The 24791-nt window shown below is 44.7% G+C and overlaps 1 protein-coding gene across 1 annotated transcript; it reads left to right on the top strand.

The window, feature by feature from the left end:
- Positions 1-1087: 1087 nt before the first annotated feature.
- Positions 1088-24332, top strand: LOC139264020 (atypical chemokine receptor 2-like). The gene is made up of 2 exons (XM_070880123.1): positions 1088-1166; positions 19014-24332. The coding sequence occupies exon 2, from the start codon at positions 19045-19047 to the stop codon at positions 20146-20148; it is 1104 nt and encodes a 367-aa protein (XP_070736224.1). The 5' UTR covers positions 1088-1166; positions 19014-19044; the 3' UTR covers positions 20149-24332.
- The last annotated feature ends 459 nt before the right edge of the window (positions 24333-24791 follow it).

Raw genomic sequence — 24791 nt, 5'->3', positions numbered from 1 at the left:
AAAGCATTGAAGCAGAAGAGAGGGAGGCAACAAGGCAGCTAAGGACAAGCAGAAAGTACAACGACAACTTGAATTTATATAGTGCCTTTAAGGTAGTAAATTTCAGATGCTGGCAGACATTGTTCCCTTTAAGTTCACGGCCGCACGGCGCTCTGGAGGTCCCGTGCAGCCGACTCACTAGCTTTCCAATAGAAAAGCCGCACGTGTGCGTAAATTTGAATCGGCCGCACAGCCCGTTAAAGGGGACGTGCACCCCCCAAAAAGAATTGACTGGATCATTGCTGGCGGATGTGTTGTGCATTTACTATTGCTGTTTCAGATTTGCAGCATTCCCAACTCTCTGTTAAATATCTGTGCGTGCAAAAGATCTTATGATTTTCACTTTTCTTGGAAAATAATTGAATGATTTAGGGTCCGATTCTGTGCCCTTACAGCGTTCTGGTATGATTGCCCCCGGCTCAGGCTTTAATCATCTTCAGTGCAGTGCTGAGGGAGCGCTGCGCTGCCGGTGGTGCTTTCGGACGAGACGTTAAACCGAGGCCCCGTCTGCCCTTTCAGCAGGACATAGAAGATCCCGCGGCACTATTTCAAAGAAGAGCCGGGGTTTCTAGCCAACATTTATTGTTCAATAACAATATCGCTAAAAATCAGAATATCTGGTCACGACCTCATCGCTGTTTGTGTGGGATCTTACCGCGTGCAACTTGGCTGCCGCGTTTCCTACATTTCGCCAATGACTGCACTTCAAGATGTCCTTCATTGGCTGTAAAGCGCTTTGGGATGTCCTGAGGTGGCCGAAAGGCGCTGTGGAAAAGCAAGCCTTTCTTTTCTTTATTAATCAGCAGTCAGTTGAGTCCCTCATGCCGTACATTTTCATGTGATCTTTTGAGCATGTGGGACCTTCTTCACTTCTGATGGGTGGTGGGCAGAACAGGAGAGTGCATGGAGCAGGCGGGGCAGGTGTACGGGTATGTTGAGGGTGTCCTTGTTAAAACGGAACCTTGCAAAGAAACAGCACAGGAAGCAACCCAGCTAAGGAAACGACCCAGCTAGCGGCCACCAGCCTCTCGGTAAAGGAAGCTAATCCAGAATATAAATAACACAGTTGCTTGACAACCCGCAGAAAGCAGGGACGGTGCAGCAGAGAGCAAGACTTCATTCACAAGGTAATACACAAGAGAGATGTGATTCTGTCACGCTGAGTGACATTAACACTGTGCATATCGCGCTTTATCTTGGTACTTCATAATTAGGAGATTGGGCACCATCAGTGCAGTGCTAGAAAATTGGGCTCTGAACCAAAATCTCATTCATTTTAATTAAATAGGTTAGGCAGGACCAGGGGGTCACAAATTTAAGTTGCATAGGGCTTGATCTATGATTATCAGGGGCCTGGATAGAGTGGATAGGAAGGACCTATTTCCCTTGGCAGAGGGGTCAACAACCAAGGGGGCATAGATTTAACGTAATTGGAGGGAGGTTTAGAGGAGATATGAGGGGAAATTTCTTCACCCAGAGGGTGGTGGGGGTCTGGAACTCACTGCCTGAAAGGGTGGTAGAGGCAGAAACCCTCACCACATTTAAAAAGTACTTGGATGTGCACCTGAAGTGCCGTAACCTACAAGGCTACGGACCAAGAGCTGGAAAGTGGGTTTAGGCTGGGTAACTCTTGGTCGGCCAGCGCAGACACAATGGGCCGTAATGGCCTCCTTCCGTGCTGTAAATTTCTATGATTCTATCCAGGGTTAGATGTCAGGAGATGGTTCTTTTCCCAGGGAATAGTAGACCTCTGGAACAAGCTGCCCTTTATGTGGTGAATGCTGACTCACTGAATTCCTTCAAGCGAGAGCTGGATTTGTTTCTGGCTATGGCAGAGATGAATTCTTACAGAAGGTCAGTACTACAGGGAATTCAAGGCCAAAGTGATCTGGACTGGTTTCGATCGCCTAGATATTTCGGAGAGGAATTTCCCAGATTATTTTTCCCAAATTGGCCTGGGTTTTTAATCTGTTTTTTTGCCTCTCCCAGGAGATCACATGGTTGGGATGGGGTAGAGAGTATATGTTGTGATACACAAGGTAGCGCAATTATGTGGGACAGGCTCGATGGACCAGAGGGTCTTTACCTGTCCGTCATTATTCATATGTTCGAATGATCTAATAGTTGGATATACGTAATCTGGCAACAGAAATAATGTGGCTCTCAGTTTGGTGTGCGTTTTGTCTTTACGAGATGTCGCAATGACATTGACTGATTGCAGTCGATTATGTTTTTATTTTAAGTTGATGATCTGGGTGGGGGGTTAATCTTGTGAGGTGCCACAGTCTCGCTAACAGTGCGCGCAGGGTTTGGAGAATCAGAGCTACAGCCTTATCTCCAGCCTGCGCTCTTGTCCGGCCAACGGTCCAAATTGGCAGCAGCTCCTTGCACATTTACCTCCATAAATTGCCATGAGGTTAAGATGGTGCCGATGCTGGGATAGTACGGCAGGCCGTGGCAACAATTCTGACAGGATTGGACAGGTTAGATGCAGGAAGAATGTTCCCGATGTTGGGGAAGTCCAGAACCAGGGGTCACAGTCTAAGGATAAGGGGTAGGTCATTCAGGACCGAGATGAGGAGAAACTTCTTCACTCAGAGAATTGTGAACCTGTGGAATTCTCTACCACAGAAAGTTGTTGAGGCCAATTCACTAAATATATTCAAAAGGGAGTTAGATGTGGCCCTTACGGCTAAAGGGATCAGGGGGTATGGAGAGAAAGCAGGAAAGGGGTACTGAGGTGAATGATCAGCCATGATCTTATTGAATGGTGGTGCAGGCTCGAAGGACCGAATGGCCTACTCCTGTACTTATTTTCTATGTTTCTATGTTAACAATAATAAGTTGCATTTATATCGCACCTTTGATGTAGTAAAACGTTCCAAGGCGCTTCCTGCGAGCGAAATCTGACTACATTCTAAGGCTCCAGGTATGAGAAAACCGGTCGTAAATCTGAGCTCGGTGCTGACTGGGATTGAGCTTCAAACACGCTCCTGAAGCTTTGCAGTGCACCTCCAACTGATGAAGCCTTCGTTCGATGAGGTTTGCTGCGTGTTCACGTGGTGGGCACGAGGATGGTTGCGTGACACTGACACGTTTGATAGTGAGTTCTAGTGTCAACCATGCTGATCGTGAGGAACTCCTGTTAACTGTAGTCTGCCCGGTGAGGGATCAAACCCACCATTTTCAGTTGACCAATGGAGACTGAGGTTGTGCAGGGTTTCTGTGGGGTCACGGTGGCTTTAGCACACCCGGCAGTGGAAGCTTGGAACCAATTCAGCCCTTTTGTGGGGTTATCGATAACAAAGGGACATCATTTAGATGAGGAAAGACGGGAGGAGGCTCAAGTGGAGCATAAACGCTGGCATGGACTGGTTGGGCCGAATGGCCTGTTTCTATTTTATATATCCTATGTAGTCCTATGTAATCTTAAAATTAGAGCTAGGCTTTTCAGGAGCGAAATCAGGTAGCACTTTTTCACACAAAGGGTGGTAGAATTTCCCCACCAAAAGGCTGTGGATTCTGGGGGGGGTTGCAATTGGAGCTTTCAAGACCGAGATCGATAGATTTTTGTTGGGTAAGGATATCGAGGGATTTGGAGCAATGGCGGGAAAATGGAGTTGATGTGCAGATCAACCATGATATAAATGACTGGCGGACACGTGCAAGGGGCTGAACGGCCTCCTCCTGTTCCTCTGGTAGATTGTTTAATCAAATACATGAACCGCTTCAGGACAATGTTGATGGTTGGCCAGTCACCTTGGCTCCCGAATGGAAGCTGTATGGATAGAGCTGTCACTGCGGACTGGGATTCTTCACTATCAGCTCCACAAAACCCTGCAAGACAATCTTAACAGTGGTGGAGGCTGGAGAAGCTGCTATGTTGTTGGTCAAATGTGCCGTTTTAGTCGGGTAAACTCCAGCAGTCCTCCTCCTGTACTTACGGTTGCTAACCTTCAACCCACACTGGCCTTAGGTTAGTGCGGTGTCGCTAACAACAAGAGAGTGTGTGCTCCTCATCAAGTAAACAGAAACCTTATCTAGATGTCGCAGTAGTTGGGTTTGGAGACTCTTAAACATGCTGATTCAGCTCGACAACAACAAAGAGGCATCGCCACCACGCCCAATACTGCCCTCACTTTAGACTTTATACACAGCCTTTTCAGCAGTGGTCACGAGATAATGATCTGGAGCAGAGACTGTGGTTGATCCTTTAACATGTCTGCTGACCCCGCTGTCCCCCTATCGTAGCCTAGCTACAGGGCAGTGCACTTACCCTCTGAGACGATCTGTTCTAATTGCACTAAAATAGTACAGACACAGGGGAGTGGACAGGGAGGGAGGTCGAGTCAGCAGCAAGGGGAGGGGTGCGGCTGGGGGCAAAATTATGCCAGTGACCGACCCGGGAAGTTCCTCTGAGCTGCTCTCGCTCTGCCACCGGAAAAGTTATGGCGGGAATGCAGGATCAGCTCCGAGGAAGTTCCGAGCCAGTGACTACAATTATACAGGCAGCTCATCATCAGTAGCAGAAAATGTGACAATAATTCTATACCGGGAAATAAATACTTGCAATTATTTTGTATAATAATTAACAAAAAATATTATTATTCCATTTAATAAGAATTGGCAATGACACATCCTGTCAGACCAAATCTAAACAATTGTAACTTTTAAAAAGCAAATAACTTTAACAGGAGGTATTAACCAAGCAGGGTGATTGAAACCTTTTAATCTTATTCAACTACCAATAATAATTATTTTTAAAGCCTATTGAAAGTTGGCAGGTTGGTTCAATGATGTCTGGCTCCTGTAGCACGGGTCAGCCCAGCATGAATTTTGACCTGCTGTCAGGAGCTGAGCGGATTCCAAGTACATATGCAAGGAGGGGAGCCCCAGTGCCACAAACTACAGCCTGTGCTTCACACACGCCATCTATTATCAAGCTGCTTAAGTGTCAGCTGTGGCTCAGTGGGTAACACATCTTGCTTCTGAGTCAGAAGGTTGTGGGTTTAAGTCCCACTCCAGCGGGTTAAGCACATAATAAATCTAGGCTGACACTCCAGTGCAGCGCTGCACTGTTGGGTGAGATATTAAAACCGAGGTCCTGCCTGCCCTCCCAAGTGGATGGAAAATATGTTACTATTTTGAAGAGGAGCAGGGGACTTACACCTGATGTCCTTCCCTCAATCAACATAACAGAAACAGATTATCTGGTCATTATCACATTGCCGTTTGTGGGGCTTTGCTATGGGCAAATTGGCTGCTGCATTTCCCACATTACAACAATGACTACACTCCAAACAAAAGTATTTCATTGGCTGTAACGCACTTTGAGATGTCCGGTGGTTGTGAAAGGCGCTATATAAATGCAAGTCTTTCTTTTTTAACTTCAGTATAACAACCCCACTCTATTAACAATCTCCGGTATATATCAAGACCTCTGTTTCGCAACCCTTCACTATAACACTCAATTAGACTTTTTTTTTTGTACCCTGTTTTTGGAGGTTCCCAGTGCTGTTGATGCACGGTGAAAGTCAGGATAAAAGAGTAATAATAGTTGACTCCTGAAAGTTTATTGCAAAATAGAGTCGCGTTTGGTTCCCTGGAAACTCTATGGTCAACGGAAGTGGATAACTATTAAAAACGACAGCTCCAAGTCCGGGTGTGAAGCTTCTCTGAATGAAGGGAGGAATGGACCTGGCTGTGTGCTGGCAGGAAGGAAGCTTCAGTCCAGCTGTGTCCTGCTCTAGGCAGTTCCCAGGGCTCCCACAGCTGCACCGTGTGGACAGTGGCTGCTAATCGCCAGTACTTTCTGTTGCACTTATTTACTCCTCCACAAACAGTAGCTCCCCTTGCCAGGTCCGATCGCGCCCCCTCCACACCCCAAGATCGCTGAGGAATCTCACGCCCCATCATTCTGTCTGTGCCTTTTTGTTTTGCGCTTTGCAAAGAAGGGAAGGGCATTCAACAACAACGATTTGTATTTATATAGCGTCTTTAACGTAGCATAACTTCCCAGATCGCTTCACAGCAGTGCTACAAGACAAAACAAATACATAAGAACATAAGAAATAGGAACAGGAGTAGGCCATAAGGGCCCTCGACCCGACTCCGTCATTTGATATCATGGCTGATCTGATCATGGACTCAGCTCCACTGTCCCGCCCGCTCCCCATAACCCCTTATCCTCTTATTGTTTATGAAACTGTCTATTTCTGTCTTAAGCTTATTTAATGTCCCAGCTTCCACAGCTCTCTGAGGCAGCGAATTCCACAGATTTACAACCGTCTGAGAGAAGAAATTTCTCCTCATCTCAGTTCTAAATGGGCGGCCCCTTATTCGAAGATCATGCCCTCTAGTTCTAGACTTCCCCACCAGTGGAAACATCCTCTCTGTATCCACTTTGTCAAGCCCCCTCATAATCTTATACATTTCGATAAGATCACCTCTCATTCTTCTGAATTCCAATGATAAGAGGCCCAATCTACTCAACCTTTCCTCATAAGTCAACCCCCTCATCCCCGGAATCAACCTAGTGAACCTTCTCTGAACTGCCTCCACAGCAAGTATATCCTTTCATAAATATGGAAACCAAAACTGCACGTAGTATTCCAGGTGTGGCCTCACCAATACCCTGTACAGTTGTAACAAGACTTGCCTGCTTTTATATTCCATCCCCTTTTTGACCTCTTTTTGATCCCCTACATTTGACACCGAGCCAAGAAGAAATTACGCAGATGACCAAAAGCTTGGTCAAAGTGGTAGGTTTTATGGAGCATCTTAAAGAAGGAATGAATACATGGCTTGAGGAGTGGTGCAGAAGGGAGGATTCAAATTCCTGGGACATTGGAACCGGTTATGGGGGAGGTGGGATCAGTACAAACCGTACAGTCTGCACCTGGGCAGGACCGGAACCAATGTCCTAGCGGGAGTGTTTGCTAGTGCTGTTGGGGAGGGGTTAAACTAATATGACAGGGGGATGGGAACCTATGCAGGGAGATAGAGGGAAATAAAATGGAGGCTGGAGCAAAAGATAGAAAGAAGAAAAGTAAAAGTGGAGGGCAGAGAAACCCAAGGCAAAAATCAAAAAGGGCCACATTACAGCAAAATTCTAAAGGGGCAAAGTGTGTTAAAAAGACAAGCCTGAAGGCTCTATGCCTCAATGTGAGGGGTATTCGTAATAAGGTGGACGAATTAACTGCACAGGCAGCAATTAATGAAGATGATATAATTGGCATCACGGAGACATGGCTCCAGGGTGACCAAGGCTGGGAACTCAACATCCAGGGGTATGCAACATTCAGGAAGGATAGACAGAAAGGAAAAGGAGGTGGGGTAGCGTTGCTAGTTAAAGAGGAAATTAATGCAATAGTAAGGAAGGACATTAGCTTGGATGATGTGGAATCTGTATGGGTGGAGCTGCGGAATACCAAAAGGCAGAAAACTATAGTGGGAGTTGTGTATAGACCACCAAAGAGTAGTAATGAGGTTGGGGACAGCATCAAACAAGAAATTAGGGATGTGTGCAATAAAGGTACAACAGTTATCATGGGCGACTTTAATCTATATATAGATTGGGCTAACCAAACTGGTAGCCATACGGTGGAAGAGGATTTCCTGGAGTATATTAGGGATGTTTACTTGACCAATATGTTGCGGAACCAACTAGAGGGCTGACCATCCTAGACTGGGTGATGTGTAATGAGAAAGGACTAATTAGCAATCTTGTTGTGTGAGGCCCCTTGGGGAAGAGTGCCCATAATATGGTAGAATTCTTTATTAAGATGGAGAGTGACACAGTTACTTCAGAGACTAGCGTCCTGAACTTAAGGAAAGGTAACTTCAATGGTTTGAGATGTGAATTGGCTAATATAGACTGGCAAATGATACTTAAAGGGTTGACGGCGGATAGGCAATGGCAAACATTTAAAGATCAGATGGATGAACTTCAACAATTGTACATCCCTGTCTGGAGTAAAAATAAAACGGGGAAGTGGCTCAACCGTGGCTAACAGGGGAAATTAAGGACAGTGTTAAATCCAAGGAAGAGGCATATAAATTGGCCAGAAAAAGCCGCAAACCTGAGGACTGGGAGAAATTTAGAATTCAGCAGAGGAGGACAAAGGTTTAATTAGGAGAGGGAAAATAGAGTGTGAGAGGAAGCTTGCTGGGAACATAAAAACTGACTGCAAAAGCTTCTATAGATATGTGAAGAGAAAAAGATCAGTGAAGACAAACGTAGGACCCTTGCAGTCAGATTCAGGTGAAAATATAATGGGGAACAAGGAAATGGCAGACCAGTTGAACAAATACTTTGGTTCTGTCTTCACGAAGGAAGACACAAATAACCTTCCGGAAATACTAGGGGACAGAGGGTCTAGTGAGAAGGAGGAACTGAAGAAAATCCTTATTAGGCGGGAAATTGTGTTAGGGTAATTGATGTGATTGAAGGCTGATAAATTACCGGGGCCTGATAGTCTGCATCCCAGAGTACTTAAGGCCCTAGAAATAATGGATGCATTGGTGATCATTTTCAACAATCTATCAACTCTGGATCAGTTCCTATGGACTGGAGGGTAGCTAATCTAACACCACTTTTTTAAAAAGGAGAGAGAGAAAACGAGTAATTATAGACCGGTTAGCCTGACATCAGTAGTGGGGAAAATGTTGGAATCAATTATTAAAGATGAAATAGCAGCGCATTTGGAAAGCAGTGACAGAATCGGTCCAAGTCAGCATGGATTTATGAAAGGGAAATCATGCTTGATAAATCATCTAGAATTTTTTGAGGATGTAACTAGTAGAGTGGACAAGGGGGAACCAGTGGATGTGGTGTATTTGGACTTTCAAAAGGCTTTTGACAAGGTCCCACACAAGAGATTGGTGAGCAAAATTAAAGCATGGTATTGGGTTAATGTACTGACGTAGATAGAGAACTGGTTGGCAGACAGAAAACAGAGAGTTGGGATAAACTGGTCCTTTTCAGAATGGCAGGCAGTGACTAATGGAGTGCCTCAGGGCTCAGTGCTGAGACCCTAGCTCTTTACAATATACATTAATGATTTAGATGAAGGAATTGAGTGTAATATCTCCAAGTTTGCAGATGACACTAAGCTGGGTGGCGGTGTGAGCTGTGAGGAGGACGCTAAGAGGCTGCAGGGTGACTTGGACAGGTTAGGTGAGTGGGCAAATGCATGGCAGATGCAGTATAATGTGGATAAATGTGAGGTTATCCACTTTGGTGGCAAAAACACAAAGGCAGAATATTATCTGAATGGCGGCAGATTATGAAAGGGGGAGATGCAACGAGACCTAGGTGTCATGGTACATCAGTCATTGAAAGTTGACATGCAGGTACAGCAGGCAGTGAAGAAGGCAAATAGAATGTTGGCCTTCATAGCTAGTGGATTTGTGTATAAGAGCAGTGAGGTCTTACTTCAGTTGTACAGGGCCTTGGTGAGGCCTCACCTGGAATATTGAGTTCAGTTTTGGTCTCCTAATCTGAGGAAGGGTGTTCTTGCTATTGAGGGAGTGCAGCGAAGGTTCATCAGACTGATTCCCGGGATGGCTGGGCTGACATATGAGGAGAGACTGGATCGACTGGGCCTGTATTCACTGGAGTTCAGAAGGATGAGAGGGGATCTCATAGAAACATATAAAATTCTGACAGGACTGGATAGGTTAGATGTAGGAAGAATGTTCCCGATGTTGGGGAAGTCCAGAACCAGAGGACACAGTCTGAGGATAAGGGGTAGGCCATTTAGGACTGAGATGAGGAGAAACTTCTTCACTCAGAGAGTTGTTAACCTGTGGAATTCCCTACCGCAGAGAGTTGTTGATGCCGGTTCATTGGATATATTCAAAAGGGAGTTAGATATGGCCCTTACGGCTAAAAGGATCAAGGGATATGGAGAGAAAGCAGGAAAGGGTACTCAGGGAATGATCAGCCATGATCTTATTGAATGGTGGTGCAGGCTCGAAGGGCCGAATGTCCTACTCCTGCACCTATTTCTATGAAAGAGAGGTGGAGAGGCAGAGAGGTTTAGGCAGGGAGTTGTAGAGCTTAGGGCCCAGTCAGCTAAAGGCACAGCCACCAATTGTTGAGCATTTATAATTAGGGATGCTCAAGAGAGCAGAATTTGAGGAGCGCAGACATCTCGGGGTTTGTGAGGCTGAAGGAGATTACAGAGATAGAAAGGAGTGAGGTCATGGAGGGATTTGTAAACAAGGATGAGAATCTGGAAATTGGGGCGTTGCTTAACCGGGAGCCAATATAGCACAGAGGTGATGGGTGAGCGTGACTTGGTGCGAGTTAGGAGATGGGCTGCCGAGTTTTGGACGTAGGGTAAAATGTGGGAGGCCAGCCAGAAGTGCGTTGGAGTAGTCAAGTCTAGAGGTAACAGAGGCATGGATGAGGGTTTCTGCAGCAGATGAGCTGAAGCAGGGGCGGAGACGGGCGATGTTACGGAAATCGGCAGTTTTAGTTATGCTGCGGATATGTGCTTCTACTTTGGGACACAGTAACGGTTTTAAACGTTCTGTATCCCAGTGTGCAGCAGGTAAGGATTTTTGAAGCCAAAGTAGATTTTCCCATTTTAGCTTCATTCTTCACCTCCTACTTGCAGAGGCAGTCTCTGTCAGATTACAAATGAGAAAGGCCATTCGCCCCTATTTAACACATCCGCCCAGATGATCTGCAAGTCCCTTATTAGCAGCATTTAATTGGTTCGGAAATGATTCCAGGCTTTTCTTCTTTGCTACTCTATCCAGTCTCCATTCGCTGTGGTAATCATTCTTTGTGTGAATAAGTTCTTGCTGATATTAACTAGTTTGAACCTGTGGTCCGACTCGTCACAATTCAAAGTCATTTTACAAAATGTAACTTTTCCATACTATTTATAATCTTACAAAACCTCTATGTGTAAGATCACTTCCTCGATGAAGTTGAAGACTCCAAGTTTCTTTATAGACTTTTCGAAGACTAGAGGACAGTCTTGTGGCTTTTTGCTGCATTGCCTCCAATGATTTGAATGTCTCCCATTGTGGCCAGAACTGGACACAGTGCACAAGATATAGTCTGACCAGAGCACTACGCAGTTTAATCATGACGTCCTCTGTCTTGTATTCTACTGTTCTGATTATAGAATACAACATTCTGTTGGCTTTATTGATGGCTGTGCTACATTGGTTGGACATCATCTACCAGGACTCCTAGGTCTTTTTTGGACTTGGTGCATCATTCAAGCAATACGTGTTTTGTGCATGTGTTCTTCCCGTGCCCAGTACTTTACATATGTCTGCATTAAAGTCATCGTCTGTGGCTCAGTGGGTAGCACCCTCATCTCTAATCCAAAGGTTGTGGGTTCAAGTCCCACTCCAGAGACTTGAGCAGATAATCTAGGCTGACACTCCAGTGCGGTACTGAGGGAGGGCTGCACTGTCGGAGATGCTGTCTTTTGGATGAGACGTTAAACTGAGGTCCTGTCTGCTCTCTCAGGTCAACGTAAAAGATCCCCAGGACATTATTTGAAGAAGAGCAGGGGAGTACTCCCTCCAGTGTGTCCTGGCCAATATTTATCTGTCAATCAACATCACTAAAATGGATTATCGGCTCATTATCACACTGCTGTTAGCGGGATGTTGCTGTGTGATAATTGGCTGCTGCTTTTCCTACTAAGCGGAGCACATGACATAAAAGCAACAGAATCACTGTAACCTTCATCACAGCATCAAGATGGAGCTAACACAGTGTGTGGTTCAATTTACTTAAAGATTAAGCGCTGAACATGAAAATTTGCAAAAATCTAAGCCTCCTTTTACATTTCTGAAAATATTAAGCTTTTGCTTTGAATAATAAAGTCTGTTGAAATAGTTTGGAAAGTTAAATTTATACTGGACTCTCTCCATGAGAGTCAAACTTTCCATTCGGAAAGATCTTCCAGGATTTAAACATAACATAACAGAACTGAGTTGGACTGAAACGAGATTAGGACGAGACAGGTTTCAGATTTGCGAAAGGAGCTTTTTCTGGTTAGGAATTATTCACACTATCTGTAATGAGCTGCTTTTATCTCTAACCTCATCGGGAAAAGGGAACAAAATTTTTTCAGTTCAGAGAACCTCAGAAAACGATTAAGGAGTTCCATTAGTGCCTGCCAAGTATGATCCAATAGCCTTCAATTGGGATAAAATGCACCTCGTAAACTGGTGCATTGCTTGTTCCTACATTTCAGGAACACATGTGTGAAATGTGGCACAACAGCATCAAAGTGTATGTAACGTAGAAAAGCGTCCTTAGGGTATTTGATCGAAAGCATCGAGAATGAAGAGTCACTTGGTGCAGAGGCTGAGGGAGGTAAGGAGTGAAGATATCTCGGTGAGTGAGTTGTGTGTGGGCGGTAAACAATGAAGACATTAAAGGAGAGGCAAGAGGGGTGGCAGCAAATGGGATACTTGACGGAGGAGAAGGAGCCTGAGGGGTAGTGGTGGAGACTGAGGTGCACTGCCAAGCGACATTTTGGGCGGGGCAGGGAGTGGAAATTATAATCAGTTGAAGAGGCTTCAGTAAAGGATACAGTATCGCAATCCAATGACCCTAGTTTCAGTCAACGCCACAACATCAAAGAAACGACCATAATAAGATTGTGAATGTCAAGGGCATTCTGGAGAGTAGTACAGAGAGGGGCACTGATTGGACAAATGCTTATTTATTCTATATTTGTTGCTATTAAAAGTAAGACTGTTTAGGCAGTTTCAATCACAGAGTGGTGAGAATGTGGAGCTCGCTACCACATGGAGTAATTGAGGCAAATAGCATAGATGCATTTAAGGCGAGGCAAAATAAATAAAGGAGGGACAAGGGAATAAAAGTATATGTGGATGGGGTGACTGGAAGTAAGGCGGGAGGAGGCTTGTGTGGAGCAGAAACATCAGCACGGATCTGTTAGGCCGAATGGCCTGTTTCTGTGCTGTAAATACTATGTAATATCAGGTACTCAGTGTTCACACAGACCTGAGTCTGCTAGATATTTAGGAGTGCAGTTATACTGCTAATTTCACTTTAATGGTAAAGCCTTTCCAGCACATATCATCATCATCATCATCATCATAGGCAGTCCCTCGAAATTGAGGAAGACTTGCTTCCACTCTCAAAGTGAGTTCTCAGGTGACTGTACAGTCCAATACTGGAATTACAGTCTCTGTCACAGGTGGGACAGACTGGTTGAAGGAAAGGGTGGGTGGGGAGTCCGGTTTGCCGCACACTCCTTCCGCTGCCTGCGTTTGATTTCTGCATGCTCTCGCCGACGAGACTCGAGGTGCTCAGCGCCCTCCTGGATGCTCTTCCTCCACTTAGGGCGGTCTTTGGCCAGGGATTCCCAGGTATCGGTGGGGATGTTGCATTTTATCAAGGAGGCTTTGAGGGTGAAACGATTCCTCTACCCATCTGGGGCTCGCTTACCGTGTAGGAGTTCTGAGTAGAGCACTTGCTTTGGGAGTCTTATGTCAGGTATGCGAACAATGAGCAACCGATGAGAATGGCCGGGCCTGCAGTGTTCAAAGCCACCAGGGCTTGACATCGATAGGTTGTGGCAAGGTAATATCAAGTTTGGGTTTCGAAAACCGGTGCAATGGTTGGAGGAGGGTAAGATGGTGGAACGGTAAGAGGTCCCAGAGTTTGCAGGCTTGAGTTGGGAGGAGATGCCGAGTCTTAATCTCAACACCGTGAGGATGTATAGAGGCGGAGGGAGGTGTTTTTGGAGCTGAGAAGGAACAAGAGGTGAATGACAGGTCGAAGTGTATTACAAGGCAGTTTTTCTGGTCGGGTTGAAATACTACACTGAGGCAGATTTTCAATTTACAACCCAGGTGTAAAACTCTCGATGTGGATCGGCTGTCTGCTTATATGACTTTCAATTCCATTGACTTCAATAGAAGAGGAAAATTAGGTGGACTCTGTAATGGGTGGCACATTCGCAACTACAGTTTTAACTAGTGTCAGCCGTGGCTCAGCGGGTAGCACTCCCACCTCTGGGTCAGAAGGTTGTTGGTTCAAGTCCCACTCCAGAGACTTAAACACAAAAAGAAATCTAGGCTGACACGCCAGTGCAGTGCTGAGGGAGCGCTGCACTGTCGGAGGTGTATTCATTTGGATGTGCCATTAAACCGAGGCCCCGTCTGCTTTCTCAAGTGGATGGAAATGATCCCATGGCACTATTTCGAAGAAGAGCAGGCGAGTTATCCCTGGTGTCCTGGCCAATATTTATCCCTCAATCAATGTAACAAAAAAACAGATTATCTGGCCATTATCACATTGCTGTCTGTGGGAGCTTGCTTGTGTGCAAATTAACTGCCATGTTTCCTACATTCCAACAGTGACTACACTCCAAAAGTACTTCATTGGCTGTAAAGCGCTTTGTGACGTCCAGTGGTCGTTAAAGGTGCTATATAAATCTAAGTCTTTCTTTCTTTCTTCTTTGGATGTGGTAAATAGTTGGAATGTTATTCCACTTGGTTATTCACCATTGTTCCAGCAGTATTATAGGTGAGGGGATGTAATGTACTGTGCATTCTTGCAAGTCTTTCTTGTCTTCTGCTAGTTTTTATTGTTTTTTTCTACTCTGCAGAAGACACTGGCTGAGAAGTTGGATTGTGTCCCAATGGGGTACGATCTGGATGCACCCCTAAATAGCCCACCGGCAGGACCACGGCAAATTACTCCATCGGCTTCAGTGGTTTATTAAAATGTGCATTTATATAATGCCCCAAAGCGCTTTACAGTCAATGAAGTACTTTTTGAAGTGTAGTCAATGTTGTAATGTAGGAAACGGCAGAAGCCAATTATGCGCACAGCAAGCTCCCACAAACAGCAATGAGATAATGACCAGAGCCTCTATTTTGGTGATGTTGGTTGAGGGATAAATGTGGGCCAGGACACTGGGAAGAACGTCCCCTACTCTTCTTCGAAATAGTGCCGTGGGACCTTGAGAGAGCAGACGCATTGTTATGCCGAATTCGCTAGATATTCGAAAGATCGAACAAATAGGTTCGCAATTTTCCTTATAGGGTACCCACAGTAAGTTTAACCAGAACAAAAGACTATGACACTAGATTCACAAGCCAACTTGGCTTTAACAAACACTGCTCATTAGTTACTACAGAATATAGGACTCACAACCTATAGATATTACCCGATTCGGTCCGAGGTGATCAGACCCCGTCTGACTTCAGCTTAGGGATTCTACCCGAGGTTCCTGCTCCTGCTGTCGAGTGTTGCTTCTAGGTTCTCGCTAACTTCCTTCAAAACCTTGTGTCTAGTTATAACCTTTTTTCTCTCAGCTGAACACGTGTCGGTTTCGACAGATTCTGCTGACATTTCATCTTTGTACATATACATCCTTCCGTTATCGTAACCCTGTCTTGCCTCCATGAGTTATTACCAAATTGGTGTCTTCGTTACTGTGTGTGTCTCATATCTTGATCAGTTAGGTCTTTTCATCTCTTCCCACCCCCTGCTGTTTCCTACAGCGTGTTTCTGCTAAGGTAACTTTCCCCTGCCAGTTGGCCTACATCTATTATTCCTGCAACTGACCTTTTGTTCATTCACTAGCGTTTATAGGGACCCTGTTAACTGACATTCCTTATTCACACACACTCTCTTACACATGATGACTCCTTTGCATTTGGCTTTACAATTCAGCAGCTTTTATCCTCATCTCCTTTGAAGTGTCTGTTGTTTTCAGTTCAAGAGATGCTGAGTCTACTGGTTTAACTCTCAAGCATGAATTAAATTCTTACTAATTGTGAATTCTTTCTGATATTTCCACACTTTTATGTCTCATCCATGTGAAGGATCAACACGCTCTCATTCGTGACAGTCTGTAATGAAAGCCGAGATTCCATTCAATGGCTCTTTATGGAAAGAAATCAATGAGGTGGAAGTCGTACATCTGTGGGACAAAATAAATATTAATTAGCAATTGGAACAAAAGAGCCAAGGGGTAGAATGCACTGTTTATTTCAAGGGCTCCTTTTTCCCATTCATGTTGCACGATTTACTTTTTTTGGCATCGTGTGCATTTATTGTTCCCCTTCCTTTACTCATTTATCGCAATATCTTGAGTCTAATCGCACCAACAATGACAAAATTATCCACCAGTCAGCTGCCCAGCGACCTTAAAATAGCAGCTGGACGTTGCTTCCTGAGCCATAGTTACAAATGTAAACAATAGTGCTTTTGGTGGAACGGAAAGAACCTTTAGTGAAGGCAAACAATGATAGAGAACAGGAGCGCGAGAGAGTTTACAACTCCAAAGCAGCATTTGGTCAGTTTGATTCCCAGACAAGGGCAGCAGGCGCACAGGAACACCACCGCCTCCAAGTTCCACTCCAAGTCACACACCATCCCGACTTGGACATATATTGCTGTTCCTTCATCGACGCTGGGTCAAAATCCTGGAACTCCCTCCCTAACAGCACTGTGGGAGTACCTTCACCACATGGACTGCAGCGGTTCAAGAAGGCGCTCACCACCATCTTCTCAAGGGCAATTATGGGATGGGCAATAAACGCCGACCTTATCATTGATGCCCACGTCCCGAGAATGAGTAGATACTCAATGGGTAGGTTCTCAAACTGTCAGGAGCTGACTAGTGGTGTCTCACAGGGATCTGTGTTGGGGCCTCAACTATTCACAATATTTATTAATGACTAAAAGATGATGGCATAGAAAGTCATATATCTAAATATTCCGATGACACAAAGATAGGCGGCATAGTAGGCAGCGTGGTTGAAACCATAAAATTACACCGGGCTATCAATAGATTAAGTGAATGGGCAAAACTGTGGCAAATGGATTTCACTGTAGGCAAATGTGAGGTCATCCATTTTGGACCTAAAACGGATAGAACAGGATACTTTCTAAATGGTGAAAGGCTAAAAACAGTGGAGGTCCAAAGAAACTTGGGAGTCCAGGTACGTAGATCATTAAAATATCCTGAACAGGTACAGAAAATAATCAAAAAAGCTAATGGATGTTTACATCTAGAGGACTAGAATACAAGGGGTTGGGGTGGGGGGCAGAAATTATGCTGCAGCTGTACAAAACCCTGGTTAGACCACACCTGGAGTACTGTGAGCAGCTCTGGGTACCACACCTTAGGAAGGATGTATTGGCCTTGGAGGGAGTGCAGCGTAGATTTACCAGAATGATACCTGGACTTCAAGGGTTAAGTTACGAGGAGAGATTACACAAAAGATTGTATTCGCTAGAATTTAGAGGGTTAAGGGGTGATCTGATTGAAGTTTTCAGGATATTAAGAGGAACAGATAGAGTAGAGAGAGAGAAACTATTTCCGCTGGTTGGGGAGTCTAGGACTAGGGGACATAGTCTAAAAATTAGAGCCAGGCCTTTCAGGAATGAAATTAGGAAAGACTTTTACACATAAAGAGTGGTAGAAATTTGGAACTCTCTTCCGCAAACAGCAATGGATGCTAGATCAATTGTTAATTTTAAATCAGAGTGTGATAGCTTTTTGTTAATCATAGGTATTAAGGGATATGGGCCAATGGCGGATCTATGGAGTTAGGTCGCAGATCGTCATGGTCTCATCGAATGGCAGAACAGGCTCAAGGGGCTGAATGGCCTCCTCCTGCTCCTGTGTTCCTATAAATTGTTTATTTAAAAGTCCCATGTCTGCAGCAGTCATTGTGAGTCCAGGAGACAGAAGCTATTTCAAGGGGGCTTGGAGAAGGGGGGATGATCTCGGAAGAGTACCTCATTTTATTTCCTGCTGCTGGCAGTAGAAGTCAGGCCTCACCTTGAGGAGGAAGAATTTGGTGTGGTAAGTGCGTCTACCCATTCCACCCTCACTGTGGTTCTGAAGTGCAAGGTTTAGGACAGGGAGAGTCCCTTCACAGAAACTGGGAAGAGTAAAAATATGTTTTCTTCTCCTTTCCTGCAGGTACTGCTTCATCCTGGGTAACTCCCAACAGGAACCAGCAGCCCCCAACATCCTACCCCAGTGACCCAACTTCATGAGATGTTGAGTCTGGGCAGGCTATTTAACATGGAGGGCACTAGGCACACAGACACGCACGCGCACTTTCCATCAGGATTCAGGAATGTGAATCTTGACTTTCTTCTTCTTCTTAGTCCAAGGGTACTGAGGCCAATTGTTTCTCCCCAGCTGCTGCCCCGTGGCTCAGTGGGTAGCACTCTTGCCTCTGAGTCAGAAGGTTGTGGGTTCATAGTCCCACTCCAGAGACTTGAGCACAAAAATCTAGGCTGACACTCCAGTGAAGTGCTGTCACTGTCGTTTTTCAGATGAGACGTTAAACCGAGGCCCCGTCTGCCCTCTTAGATGGACACAACATACCCCAGAGCACTATTTCATGGAAGAGCAAGGGAGTTTACTCAGGTGTCCTGGGCCAATATTTATTCCTCAATCAACATCACTAGAAAAACACAGATGATCTGGACATCATCACATTGCTGTGTGGGAGCTTACTGTGTGCAAATCGGCTGCCACATTTCCTACATTACGACTGCACTTCAAAAAGTAATCTATGGGTGGTAAAGTATTTTGGATGGCACTTTATATAAATGCAGATTCTTTCTTTATTCTGTACGATGTTGCACCACACTGTGCGACCTTTGTTCCCTGTAAAGAAGTTTAGTGTTTCATTTTGAGGGCTGGAAGAAATTAAATATTTATTTTAACGCCTCGAAATATAAAAGGTTTGTGCATTTGCCCAAAGTGAATCGTTGTTTTTTATTGTTGCTGACTTACTGAATGTAATCTAGATAGCTCCACCCAGTGGACTACTATGGCATTGCAGCCATTGCTGTTTACAACAATAAAGAGGGCGTCAACCTGACAGACTTCCTGAAGTTATCAGCTATCTTAGAGCCTGTATGTTTGTGAGGTCGTATCGAAAACATAACACTGAACGCTGTGGTTCTTTTTGTCTTTCAGTAAGGAGGCTGAAGTTATTTTCGCCATTCCTATGATGATGAGCGGCATTAGCTCGGAGGGGCCCTCCAACAGCTCCGGCTACTATGACGAGGACTATAACTACACTGAAATTGACTTCAGTCTCTATCTTCCTTGTGCGAAGGATGAAGTCAAGGCCTTTGGGAAGATTTTCCTCCCAGTTCTGTACATCACGGTGTTTGTTTTCGGAATGCTAGGCAACAGCTTCCTGGTCCTCATGATAATTAAGTACCTCAAGTTGAAGACAATGACTGACATCTACCTGCTGAATTTGGCCATCTCCGACCTTCTGTTTGTCATGTCCCTTCCCTTTTGGGCCACCTACGTGACCTCAGAGTGGATCTTTGGCAATACCATGTGTAAAATAATAAGCGCCGTCTATAGCGTGAATTTCTACAGTGGTATCTTCTTCATTGCCTGCATGAGTTTGGACATGTACCTCCAAATCGTTCACACCGTCTCCATGAAGAACCATCGGACAGTGTACAAGAGCATTGTCATCAGTGCTGCTGTTTGGACCCTGGCAATGATCGTTTCAATCCCTGAACTCATATTCAGTCAGTCCAAGAAAATTGGCGATCGGTACACCTGCCTCAGTCACTATGGCGACGAGCAACTGGTCATCTGGAAGACAACCATACAACTCCAGGTCAACATCATTGCCTTTATCATCCCATTTTTTGCTATGATCTTCTTCTATGCACGGATTGCCTCTGTCCTGCTCAAGTCTAGATCCTTCAGCAAGGACAAGGCCTTAAAACTGGTCATCATATTGGTCACCGTGTTCTTCGTCTTGTGGTTCCCGTACAACATTGTCCTTTTCTTGCATTCGCTGGAAGACCTCGGCGTGATTGGCAACTGCGAGATGAGCAAGCGGCTGGATTACGCCTTGCAAGTAACGGAGTCCATTGCCTTCACCCACTGCTGTTTCAACCCACTGCTCTACGCTTTTGTGAATGAACGCTTCAGGAGACACCTGAAGAATATTCTGTTGAAGATCGTTCAGAAGACCGGCTGTAACAAGGACCTGGCGATCAAGGTCCCCACTGCAGAGCGTAGTGAAACCAGCAAGCAGCAATACTGCATGTATTCTGACGTGGAAATGACTGTGGTATAGTAGTGGGTTCGTAAAGGCTATTGGAGACACAATATCGATTAGAATTCATTTTTTTTGCTTCAAACCACGTTGAATTGGATTTTCTCAAAGATATTATAACTTGTTAGTGTGCACAGAGCACTTGTGAACTTCCATTCAAACTAAGCAGACCAAACTACAGTGAAACACGTCAGCTTATTATTATCTAAAAAAGAGTAACCTCCACTTCCTATATATTCTGCCAAACACTGAAACACCCATATCATTGGGACACAATTCCATGCAACAATTTCTACAAATTAGACATGTGTCCTCCACTCTAACCTACTTCATTCTTTCCCAGGTCTTGCCTTACTCGTTCTTTCTTCGTCCTAGCATTACCCTGCCTCTGCTCCCTGACTTATCGTCTCTCTTCAGTTTTGGGTCCACTGAACTGCCTGTAGCATTGCTCATGTTTAGTCAAGAGGATATGGTACAGGTTGGACCTCCCTTATCCGGGACTCTTTATCCGGCACCACCTCTCATTCGGCTTGACTCTGGCAGCCGGGGACGCATGCGCAGAACACGGCTGACCTCCACCCCGACTTTGGGGCCGCGCCGACATTCAGCCCGCCGAGGATGCACCGAGACTTCACGGCCCCCCGACATTTCGGGCCCGCTCGGGGCACAGCCCTCCTTCCCACCCCTCCCCGACCTCGTGCTGACCTCCCTTTATCCGGCAAAATCCCTTATTCAGCACAGGCCAGGTCCCGAGGGTGCCGGATAAGGGAGGATGAACCTTATCAGTTTGTGAGACAGGTAGTGAAGTAAGTGGATAGCAGTAAACCGGCTCACATTCCCCTGGTAACAATGCATTAATCACCTCACCACTATTCACTTACTCTGATTGGCTCAAATTTTTCTAGGCGTTCGTGGGAACATTGAGCCGATCAGGATAAGTGGATTGGAAGGAAGTGTCTTTTGATTGGTTCCTGCGAGGAATTGAGCCAATTAGAAAAGTGTAACTTTTTGTGGGGGTTTTACGATTACATTTAAAGTGTCATGTGCAGAATATGCAAGAATTTTATTCTGTTACTTGAGCGATAAGTGATGAGTGAAACTTTACATTTGAAATTTTGCACTGCTTGCTTATTTTGCAACACGTTCTCGGAAACTGGGAAAGGTAGAATCTTCTTAATTTATGTGTGTATATGACAGAGACTGAAAAAGCAAACAAACATAGCAGAGAAAGGGATATTGTAAAGGAAGAGAATCCTGGACGGAATGCACCATCCTTCAAGTATGGAGGGATAGTCTAAATTTAGATAAGCAATATAATCTTTGGTAACATTAAGGACTATTATAGATATGCTTAGTGCATATACAAGATACAAGTTAGTTTGATATTTTCTTATGATGTGGGGGTTTCAGTCCTCACTAATAAAAACCCTTTAGTCCTATGCAGCAATCTGTTTATTCAGTAATTGTGGGTAACAGCTTATTTAATCTCTCTCTCTGTGAATGATATTATAATTCATATTCATTTCTTTTGGAATTTTGGATGTTCTCTAGCCATACATGTAAAGCACGTTATTTAAATATCTATAACATTTAGTTTGCTGCAATGATGTCTATTTTCTAACAATCTTCACATTCGATTATTGTAGTGCAGCCGATTTAATTAAATCACTTTGGGGGCAACTAAAGTTTGTTTTCAACCCAAAACTCAAGGGAATTCTGTTTCCTACAGGAAGTAAAGAGAGAGAAAAGAGAGCATAGAGGAAGGAAATTACGAATACAGAGGCACAATGCAGAGTCTTCATTAGAATTAGCCAGGTTGTCAGTGGAGACTTTAAAAAATGACTTTCCACCCTCCACCCCACAACACCCATGACACAGGCCAGCATACTATAATTTTTAATGGGTTAATTGGTCAGTTGAAACAACAACAACTTGCATTTATATAGCGCCTTTAATGCAGTAAAAAGAAAGAAAGATTTACATTTATATAGCACCTTTCACAACCTCAGGACGTCCCAAAGCGCTATACAGCCAATGTAGTACTTTTGAAGTGTAGTCATTGTTGTAATGTAGGAAATGCCCCAAATGCTTCACAGGATTGTAATCGGACAAGAATTTACACCAAGCCAAAACTGGAGACATTAGTATAGGTGACCAAACATTCGGTCAAAGAGGGAGGGTTTAAGCAATGTCTTAAAGGAGGAGAGAGAGCTGAAGAGGGAATTCCAGAGCTTAGCGCCTAGACGGCTGAAGGCACGGCCACCAATGGTGGAGTGAAGGAAGTGCACAAGAGGCCAGAATTGGTGGAGCACCAAGTTCTACTCATTGGAATTCAGAAGAATGAGAGGTGATCTTATCGAAATGTATAAAATTATGAGGGGGCTTGACAAGGTGGATGCAGAGAGGATGTTTCCACTGGTGGGGGAGACTAGAACTAGGGGGCATAATCTTAAAATAAGGGGCCGCCCATTTAAAACTGAGATGAGGAGAAATTTCTTCTCTCAGAGAGTTGTATTTCTGTGAAATTCGCTGCCTCAGAGAGCTGTGGAAGCTGGGACTGAATAAATTTAAGACAGAAATAGACAGTTTCTTAAACGATAAGGGGATAAGGGGTTATGGGGAGCAGGCAGGGAAATGGACCTGAGTCCATGATCGGATCAGCCATGATCTTATTAAATGGCGGAGCAGGCTCGAGGGGCTGTATGTTCTCGGAGGGTTGTAGGGCTGGAGGAGGTTATAGAGCTAGGGAAGGGCGATTCTCTCACTAAGGAGTTGATATTATCTAGATATTAACTGGAGGAAACTAGTTATCTTGATGTTCACAAGATTGGTACATTACTAGCATGAAGTCAGACAATAATAACATATAAATTGCAGCCATTTGGTTCATCAGTGCCCACTCTTCAACTGCATCAATCTACTCCTATCCCATTTCCCTGCCCTTTCTCCAAATTCCTTTCTATTCTTCATTTTCAAATACATTCTCCTTTAAATGATGTAAGGGTCTGTCTCAAAAACCACTCATGGTAAAGCATTATAATCTCTAGGGTCACAACATTCAAAATGCTCACAATATCCTCTCTATGGGAAGATCCATTATTAAAATTATCACCATGTACCTGCAGGTACCAGTTATGCCTCTAGGTGGCTCTGCGATAGCCTATTTCAATGTTAATCTGTCACTTAACATTAGTTTCGAAAACTGACACTCTTCTCTTCTGAGCTCTATGTGTGTAGGATCACGGTTTCCCGAGGTTGGGTAGCATCGGATGGGTTCTCTCGCTATTCCAAAGTCACATGGTTTCTGATCTTTACAATGCTCTGAGAATCCCCTGAGAGGATAGACGCACCAACGTCATTGTTCTCGATCAGGCCAACATCCCCAGCATCGAAGCGCTGACCACACTCGACCAGCTCCGTTGGGTGGGCCACATTGTCCGCATGCCCGACACGAGACTCCCAAAGCAAGCGCACTACTCGGAACTCCTACACAGCAAGCAATCCCCAGATGAGCAGAGGAAACGCTTCAAGGACACCCTCAAAGCCACCGACACCTGGGAGTCCCTGGCCAAAGACCGCCCTAAGTAGAGGAAGAGCATCCGGGAGGCTGAGCACCTCGAGTCTCGTCGCCAAGAGCATGCAGAAATCAAGCGCAGGCAGCGGAAGGAGCGTGTGGCAAACCAGACTCACCCCTTTCCTCCAACCACTGTCTGTCCCACCTGTGACAGAGACTGTAATTCCCGTATTGGACTATTCAGTCACCTGAGAACTCACTTTGAGAGTGGAAGCAAGTCTTCCTCGATTTCGAGGGACTGCCTATGATGATGATGACAGGGGAGCTCCCACACAGTGATGTGAATGTTATTAACTGCGGGGAAGTGCTTTACTCCTCCTTAACGTTTCCTCCATTATTTTTTAAATGATATTACCTTTGAGAATCATGATGCAGCTGTACATAATGCAAGGTAAAAAAAAGTGTATACTCAAGTATTAGCAACAAAGACAAATAAAGGCTTTGTATCAGAAAGACTACCTGTATAATGGTCAATTCAACCTATTCTTTGCGTCGGATGTATTTTAAACATGTACAACAAATGTACATATATGTGTGAACTTACATCTAAATGTACAGAGGGCTTTCATACACTATATATATATCTATGAATGTACTTTGATAACTCAATAAATCTCTAAAGCAATATAAATATACATCTCGTTAGGTTCTTTGTTCTTAGCTTAGAGCTGCAGGAAACAGGCATAACCTGGTACTTCTCACCTGGCCCTGTGATCAGTGTATATCCTGTGTTTATAGATTGCCATTGTCCGCTGTTAGCTACACAGGCCACGACTGACCGTGAATTCAGCCAGAGGTGGTTTGTGGGAAGTCGGTGTACAGGCAAGGTGCAGTTTATTATATAGAATGCAAAAATCAATTTGAATATGGGCTCAGAAGGATCCATAGTCGGATAAATATTATTTTAAACACTTGCCTTGTAAGTTGTGGCCACTTGAAGGACCGCCAGTTAGGCCGCATTTGGACCTGGCAATCCAATATCACAAAGGGGACTTCAAACCAAGCATTAGGCTCCTTACTTGACTATGCACAAGGCCTAAAGCCTCTTTCAAGCGTGGGCCATGGACGCCGGTTTTTATTTTTGTTGCCA

Source organism: Pristiophorus japonicus, chromosome 5 (genome assembly GCF_044704955.1).
Source record: "Pristiophorus japonicus isolate sPriJap1 chromosome 5, sPriJap1.hap1, whole genome shotgun sequence".
Lineage (NCBI taxonomy): Eukaryota > Metazoa > Chordata > Chondrichthyes > Pristiophoridae > Pristiophorus > Pristiophorus japonicus.
This window is presented reverse-complemented; position numbering and strand designations above follow the sequence as displayed.